At 29.7% G+C, this 9,147-nt stretch overlaps 1 protein-coding gene across 3 annotated transcripts; it reads left to right on the forward strand.

The window, feature by feature from the left end:
• The first annotated feature begins 1,124 nt into the window (after nucleotides 1-1,124).
• Nucleotides 1,125-8,784, forward strand: LOC551801 (host cell factor 1). 3 transcript variants are annotated; one of them, XM_016910891.2, is made up of 8 exons: nucleotides 1,126-1,328; nucleotides 1,448-1,730; nucleotides 2,692-3,399; nucleotides 3,477-3,628; nucleotides 3,705-6,602; nucleotides 6,685-6,912; nucleotides 6,993-7,374; nucleotides 7,479-8,784. In XM_016910891.2, the coding sequence occupies exons 2-8, from the start codon at nucleotides 1,562-1,564 to the stop codon at nucleotides 7,607-7,609; spliced, it is 4,668 nt and encodes a 1,555-aa protein (XP_016766380.1). In that variant the 5' UTR covers nucleotides 1,126-1,328; nucleotides 1,448-1,561; the 3' UTR covers nucleotides 7,610-8,784. The 3 variants fall into 3 exon arrangements, with proteins under 3 accessions (XP_016766379.1, XP_016766380.1, XP_006565922.1); XM_016910890.2 differs by having other exon boundaries at nucleotides 1,125-1,730; XM_006565859.3 differs by having other exon boundaries at nucleotides 1,128-1,730; nucleotides 3,477-3,622.
• Nucleotides 8,785-9,147: the final 363 nt, after the last annotated feature.

Raw genomic sequence — 9,147 nt, forward strand, 5'->3', positions numbered from 1 at the left:
TGAAACATATAATAAATACAAATTATATTTTAAAAATATATAATAAAATTAAATATTAATATTTTATCATATATTTTACCTTATGCAATTTTTTTTTATCAAGATAGATATAAAATGAATACATATTTCTTCATTGAAATATTATTTGCAATTTTTATAGTTATTTTATATGTAGATAATATATTTATGGGATATTTAAAAAATCGATTCTAATGGCTAAATACATTTCTATACAAAAAAATGTTCGTTAAAGCTTATTTATAAGTTGTAAATAATTTAAATTTATATTAGATGAAGCGAGATAAAGCGACATAATTGTTATATTGTTGAATATTTAACTGATAGTACTATCTTTTTGAAAAATTTATTATATAATTCAAATTTATTATATACTATTAGCGAGGGCGAAACTTGTTAATAATTTTTCACTAATAACGCTTTAAGAAATATTAAAATTTTTAAAACATTATTTATCGCCAATAAAGTTTTTGTTAAAATAAAATTAATAAATTTTATCTTTAAAACAAATTATAACAATAATATAAAATATATATATAATATATAGTTGATTATATATATAAATTCATTGAATAATAATAAAAATAAATAAATTTATTCTATATCTAATCTCAGTTTAAGCTTAATACCAATATTTAAAAATATTTAAAAATATTGGTATTATTTATTGGTATTTATAAAAATCCCCAAGTTATTATCAGTTGGTAATTTAGATAATTATAATAATATATCAAAAACATGAAAATTTATAAATTGATTTGAATATATTATAAAATTAGAACATAATACATATTTTTTTACTAAATATTAGTAATTTTTTATTATATATTTGTTATATTTATTAATTTTATTTTACATATTATGACTATCTAGGAAATTATATATTTATAGGGAAATTTTTTATTACATATTTTTTTATCCATTTATGGAATTTTCAAATTTTAAATAAAATTGTTTATTATTTCTTTTTTTTACAAAATTCTTAAAAATTATAAAAAAATAAAGATTTAAATTGAAATATAACATTAAAATTATTATTTATTTACAATAATAATTACAGAATATAAAAAAATGTATACCAAGTTCGATCATTGATAAATACTGAGTGAGCACACTAGAAGATATAAAACCAGTGCCGTAAACATCGTGAACGTAAATACACGGTGTGCGTTCTGTGTATACGTGTTACGTTACAGACGTCTTCTAAATCGTGCTGAATTTTCATGATTCTTATCGAAAAAATTTCACCTAACTTTATATTTATATGAATTATTTAAGTTAAGTTAATTAATAAAGAGCAATAGTGAAAGGTAGGTTATAATCAAGACATACGATATTGACAGTGCTAAGAATATCAAGAAGTAGTAAATTTTCGTTGGGTGTGTGAACCTTCGAAGTTATTTAAGTTGTCGTATTGTAAACATTGAAGACATAGAAGTTTCAAGAAAAGGGCACACTATCTTCAAAATCATCGGGCGTTGTACTACTCTAGGGGTAACACGGTGGGTGCATAGCTGCGCGGTATGAAAAAATGATGTGATCGATGGTCATCATGGCGGCACCCATGTTAAAGTGGAAGCGAATCACAAATCCGTCCGGACCTCAGCCAAGACCCAGACATGGACACAGGGCAGTTGCTCTTAAGGACCTTATGGTCGTTTTCGGCGGTGGAAATGAGGGCATTGTTGATGAGCTTCATGTCTATAACACGAGTAAGTTGCTTTCTTGCTGTGCGTCTTTCGCGCCGTTCTTGATGATTCCCGCGATCCAAGATGGCGGCATACATTGACAAAACGATCACCGGCCGGATCACCGTGAAAACTATGAATTTTGATTATGTCTGATGATTTATTATCATATGTTTCATATATGTTAAATGTACCTTTATTATATATGTCTTTTTAAATCTTGTTTATTAAACATTTGGTTAATTTCATGTATAGAATTAATGCGATCTGTCATTTTTCATGTTTATACGCACGGGAGCGGCCATTGCTATCTTATATACCCCACCACGATTTGCAACGCGCCGCATTTCCCGTCATTCCACGTTCACGCTTCAACCTTCCTTCTCTTTTTTCTTTCCGTTCCTATTTCTTCTCCCACTCTTTCATTTTAGGTTTTCACATCTTTACATGTCATGAATGTGTATAGAATTTCTTTTAACTAAGTTGCCAACAATTATACGCATGCGTACTTAAGAAATATTTTCTAGTCGTATTTAAAATGTTATATTAATATTACTTAAACTAAACATATATTTATTACAAAAAAATAATAAATATAATATAATGTATTCTAATTCAACTATAATAAAATTATAAATATAAATATTAGATCATTATAATTTAATTTATTAATGTAAACAATAAATAAAAATTTAATATTTTACTCATTATCTTTTAAAATTATTTTACAAAATAAATTAAGATTTTTATTAATTAATAAAAATTGTGAATTTTTATATTTTTTTTTTTTTATATTTTTTATTTCTTTTATCTTTTTTATATTAATAATAATTATTTAATAATAATAATTTTATATTAATAATAATAAAAATTTAAAAGTTTCTTTATTCATTATATTATTTATTATAAAAAAGCTTTTTTCAATTATATTTTAGAAAAGAATTACAATGTATTACTTTTAATTTATTTACTTTATTCTTTACAGCAACTAATCAATGGTTTGTACCATCGACAAAAGGTGATATTCCACCTGGCTGTGCTGCATATGGTTTTGTTGTTGATGGAAGTCGTATTTTAGTCTTTGGTGGTATGGTTGAGTATGGAAAGTACTCAGATGAGCTTTATGAACTTCAAGCAGTTAGATGGGAATGGAAAAAATTGAGACCCAGGCCTCCAGAAAATGATCCACCACCATGTCCAAGATTGGGACATAGTTTTACTCTTATTGGTAATAGAGTCTTTCTTTTTGGAGGATTAGCTAATGACAGTGAGGATCATAAAAATAATATACCAAGATATTTAAATGACCTATATACCCTGGAACTACTTCCTAATGGAGGAACAGTTTGGGATGTACCACAAACACATGGACATGCACCACCACCAAGAGAGTCTCATACTGGAGTATCTTATACTGATAGTAAAACAGGAAAAACCTGTTTAGTAATTTATGGTGGTATGAGTGGATGTCGTTTGGGTGATTTATGGTATCTTGATGTTGATTCAATGACATGGCATAAACCAGTAGTTCATGGACCTATTCCATTACCACGATCTCTTCATACTGCTACTTTAATTGGTCATCGAATGTATGTTTTTGGAGGATGGGTGCCACTTGTTGTTGATGATGTTAAGGTTGCAACACATGAAAAGGAATGGAAATGCACAAATACATTGGCTTGTTTAAATATAGGTAAATTGAAGTTATATATTTTATATTTTACATTACATCAAATTATATCAAAAATAAAATTAATAATATAATTTTAGAAACTTGGACATGGGAACAATTAACTGTTGATACTCTAGAAGAAAATGTTCCTCGCGCTCGTGCTGGACACTGCGCAATTGGAATGCATAATAAACTTTATGTATGGTCTGGTCGAGATGGATATCGCAAAGCTTGGAACAATCAGGTTAGGGTTAGTTTTTATAATTTATTTTTAACTTGAAAATGTTTTTATTTCTTATACAGTATGATTTATTTTTCTTTCTTAGGTTTGTTGTAAAGATTTATGGTATCTTGAAGTTGGTAAACCATCTGCTCCATCCAAATTGAACTTAGTTAGGGCCAGTTTACAAGCTTTGGAAATTCAATGGACACCTGTACCATCTGCACAGTACTATATATTACAAATACAGAAATGTAAACCTTCAACAACAACTGGAACGTTTCCTACAGTTAGTACTCCAGCAAGCACTGCAACACCTACCACGACATCAACAATGGTCACTCTTGCAACTGATTCTGCTACATCTTCGCCTGTCACTTCTGTTCCTGAGCTTCCACAAACTCCAACTTCGGTTAGACCGTCCGTACCTCCACAAACTCCAGTTCGAGTTCAATCAACTGTACAAAGTCCCATTCAGAAACCAGTACCATCACAAAGCGTAACAAAACCATCAAGTCCAATGACACCAAGAGTTGCCGGAAATCTTATTAGAATTCGTTCTCCTTTAGTTACAACAACGCCAACAACAACCACTGCTACTGAACAAACTCCAACTTCTAATACTACAGTGGCAGGTCAAACACCAGCTGCTATGTCGGGAATTGCTGCTTTAGCAGCAGCAGCTGCTGCTACTCCAAAAATAAGTATGAATAATGTACCAATCCTTCCACAAACTACGGCTAATACAATTAGAATGAAGAATGTTCAACCTGGTCAACAAATACGTTTTGCTGCACCTGGAGCAACAGTATTGAGAACAGCTTCACCACAACAAAGTAAACAAATTATCCTACAGAAACCAGGTCAAAATATATCTGGTCAACCACAGATTGTACATCTTCTTAAAACAGCACAGGCAATGGTAGCAACTGTGCCTAAAGTAAGTCTCATACCAGGAAAAACTGTTCAAGCAACAGGTGCAAAACCACTTAATCAGGGAGCGAAAATATTGAGATTAGTAAATCCTAACACTGTACAAGGATCCAAAATTCTCACAACTATGAAAACATCTAATATCGTTGCAATGAGTAAAGGACAAAATATTAGTGGTAAACAAACAATAATGATTACTAAACCTGGTGGTAATGGTGGATTAGTTGGTCGTAATCAAATTATAGTAGTTACAACAGGATCTAATTTAAGAACTATACAAGCTGTTACTACTTCTCAAGCTGGAGGTGGACAAACGGGTAATATTACGACACCTGTAAATGTTTTACCATTATCAGCTACTAATCATGTAACGAACCAACAAGGAGTAAAGATGATTGTTGTCTCATCTGGAGCAATGGGAGGAGGGACTACTGGAAAACCTATTACTATCACAGTTCCAGGCCAAGGAGGTGTTCCAAAAACAGTGACTATTGCAACTAAAGGAAGTCCACAAGCTATTTTTAATCCTGGAAAAAGTCAGATTGTTACTATGCCACAAATACAAAAAACACCAGAGACTGTAACAGTATCTGGTAAACCTGTAACATTACAAATGTCTGGAGGAATAGGTGCAAAAACAGTTACTCTCATGCCTACAAGTAGCACAATAGTAACAACTTCAAGTGCATCTGAGACAATAGATACAAGTAAAATGTTATTTGTTCCATCACAAAAACAACCATCAGCTTCATTAGCATCTACATCTGATGGTCCTGCTACTACTGATGCTGCATTGGCTGCATTAGCTGCAGAAGCAGGTTTAATAGATCCAGTTCAAGAACCTTCTGGTGATTTATCTTTTATGGTGTCTGCAGATGATGGTGGAGCTGGAGATGGTAAAATAGAAGATAATTGTAATGGTGATGAAACTACTACAGCAGCTGCTTTAGTTTCTCAAATGGGTGCTGGTGAATCTATGCAAATTGATAGAGATGGTAACTTTTTAATTCCTCAAGTTGATGGTCCAGCAGATCTTCTTCTGTCTGATGATGATGAAGACAATGATAAAATTGATTTAGCCGAAGATCCCGCGTTAGAAAATCAAGAAGAGTCACAAATTGCAGATTCTGCAAATATGGAACAACATACAGATACTGGATCAACAGAAGCTGTTCATATGGAAGAATCTATAAAAGATCCAGATACTTTATCAGAAGGAGCATCTGAACTTCCTGTTTCCACAAGTGTTCCAGAAGATATTCCAATAGATTCAGAACCTCCTATTGACACTCAACCAGATGAAAATGAAATACCTATTGAAATTGTTAATGATTCAGAACCAGCAAATGAAAGTGACATGCAAGAGATGAATAATGTATCAACTGAAGAGGCACAAATAAAAGCTGAAATTTCTAATATGCAAGATCCAATAGAAGCATCAGAAGAAGCATCTATGCCAGATGCTATGGAACTTCCAGAAACTGAAGAAAATGAACAGATTGAAAATAATGATATAAAATTAATGGCAGTGGATACATATACTTCTGAATCTGAAAAACCAGTAGCTGAACATTTGTCACCTGAAGATAGTTTATCACAGTTTTCTCAAGAAGATAATCAAGTCATAGAAAAAATTAAAGATGAAGCTGTGGAACCACCGATGGATCTTCCTGAGGGAACTCCAATGGAAACATTAGAAGATAATGATGAACCAATGGTTACAGATTCTTGTTCAAGAATCACTCCTACTAATATTCCAATTACAACATCTATCATGCAAATAAAGTTAGAACAAACCGATGAATCAATGAAACAAGATAAAATATCAGAAATTCCACCAACATCATCTATTAGTGGTATTACATTTCTTGAAAAAGAAATGGATATTCAAAAACCAATAACCACAGTAAAAATGGAAATAAAAGAAGAATCTATTAAAAAAGAAAGTCTGAAACAAGAACAAATGAATGGCACAAGAACGGAAAATGGAGATGATTCCACAGCATTAACTACATTGGCTACAGCTGCTTTAGGTTCAGCAGAACAACCAATGAAAATGAAGCCTGAACAGGTAAAATATTATATTTTATATTAAAATGATATATATATTTAATATTTATTTGTACTATAAGAATATTTCAACTCTTGTACAGACTGAAAAAGAAAAAAAAGAAGAAGAATGGTATGATGTAGGAGTAACACAAGAATCGAGATTTACTGTACAACATTATTATTTACCAGGTGATGATCCTTTAGATATAACACAACCATTAACTATGGATGTTTTTGAAGGTAGAACTAAAGTTCCTTTAGAACAGGGAACTATTTATAAACTTAGAATTGCTGCTGTGAATAGTTGTGGACAAAGTGATTGGAGTGAGGTAAATAGAATAATTGCTAATAATAATGAACATTAATATACATTTAATTTTATATAACATTTTTTTTTATTTATTTTAAGGTATCAGCATTCAGAACATATGTTCCGGGATTTCCCGGAGCACCTAGCGCTATAAAAATTAGTAAAACGGCAGATGGTGCTCATATTTCATGGGAACCACCACCTAATAGAAATGATGGACCCATTTTGGAATATTCTGCCTATATAGCAATGGCAAATACTGCATCTAATAATAATGGAGAACCAAAGACAACATCATCGAATTCGAATTTAACATTCACAAAATTTTATTGTGGTACAAATAATTCGTGTTCTGTATCTAATAGTTCCCTTAGTGCTGCTTATGTTGATACCACTCGAACACCAGCCATAATATTTAGAATAGCAGCACGAAATGTTAAAGGATATGGACCAGCAACGCAAGTTAGGTGGTTGCAACAAGGTTAGTTGTATATTTTTAATTTTTTTATAAAAAAAAAATAAATAATTTCTAAATAATGATTTTTGAAAATTTTAAAATATAATTTTTTATTATATCATCATTAGCATCAGTATCGTCATCAGATCCAACTAATTTTATGGAAAATAATCCTCAAGTGAAGAGACGCGGTGTAAATATACGTTTACAAGCAAGCTCCCCACAGAAGAAGGTGAAACTAAAGAGACCAAGTAGCTAACTTTTTGTGAGCCGGTTCTTTTTGACCTCTTACAGCCCAAATATTCAAACAGCGCTATTCATTATTTAATTTCCGCTGATACACACGCCTAACAACGACAATGAAACAGTATATTCTTCGAATAAACAACGTGACATGCGAGTAAATGAATGCACGATATAGAGTGATGGAGAAGATGTCCATAACTACATTGAGGTATAACATAAGAGTTAAAAAAAGTATTTTAAGTGTTCTATATATGAATACAAGGTCTTTCTATACTGCGTTTTCTGACTCACCGTTATTCTCCTATTCCTTCGTGAATATGCGACATTCTTCTGTAAAAATAATATGAGTACTATTAATAAATGGCAAGGTGGTTACTTTGAAATTAAACAAGTTTTTCCATGTTTATAAATGGTTCGAAACTCATAATATACCGATGATAGTTGGATCAACACTTGCATCATTTTTCATGGTATACATATGATTTCATTTAAATATTAACCACCTTCATTTTTTATTTTTTATTAGATAAATTTAATATATGTAACTACAAATTGTAATAAAACAGAAATGAAATAGTCGTTTGATTTATACGGAAGCTTTGATTTTAACAAATGCTTTGTTTGAATTTATTTTAAATTATTCGTATTTGAAAGTCTTTTATTATTACAAAGATATATTTGCGTACAAATCTTCTAATATAAATAGAACAGAAGTATGGGAAACTTCTTATTACATTTAAATATTTATTGTAAATATTGTAATTGGAAATGTTTTCTTTTAATTTTCTTTTAATTTTCTTTTAATTTTAAATTTATAATTGTCTTTATTGAATTTTTTTTCGAAATTTTGCAATGCGATGCAAGTGTAACAAAAACTTTGTTATCATCTTTTTCTGTATAAAATATCGGTGCTACATTTTATTCTCATTACTTTTGTTACTGCCAATCGTAAAAAAGAAACATAATCAATATAAAGAGAAAGAAGCACATAATTTAAATATAAATTATTGTGAAATTTTATTATTTTTTTGAAGTAATGAGACAAAGATATTTTGTAAAAAAAAAAAAAAAAAAAGAAAAATAAGTTCGTAGATTTACACATAATAAAAGTTACAACTTGATTTTGAAAGTGTTAATATTTTGGAAAATAAAAAATTTGAACAATATTTTTATATCGCAACAAAATAATTATTTGAATAATATATCATTATAGTTTAATATAAAATTTAATTTTTTAATTTTTACAAAATTAGTATAAAAAACAAATTATAAATAAAATGAATAAAGCAGATATACATTAATTTACTTGAATAGAAATATTCTTCAATTGTTTGAGCATGAAGAAATGTGAAAAAAGTTTTTAAAATATAGATTGGAAAAACTGATAAATTGCAAAAGATTATAAACATGATTCATACGTATGATTAAATGGCTTGGGACTATGTTATGAATCTTAATAATTTAAGCGCACACTTTATTTTTAGATCATTAATACAAACTGTTATTTGCTTATAGCTTAAGCATTAATATAATGTTTTAAACCTTTAATAT

Source organism: Apis mellifera, linkage group LG2 (assembly GCF_003254395.2).
Source record: "Apis mellifera strain DH4 linkage group LG2, Amel_HAv3.1, whole genome shotgun sequence".
In the NCBI taxonomy this organism is placed as follows: Eukaryota; Metazoa; Arthropoda; class Insecta; order Hymenoptera; family Apidae; genus Apis; species Apis mellifera.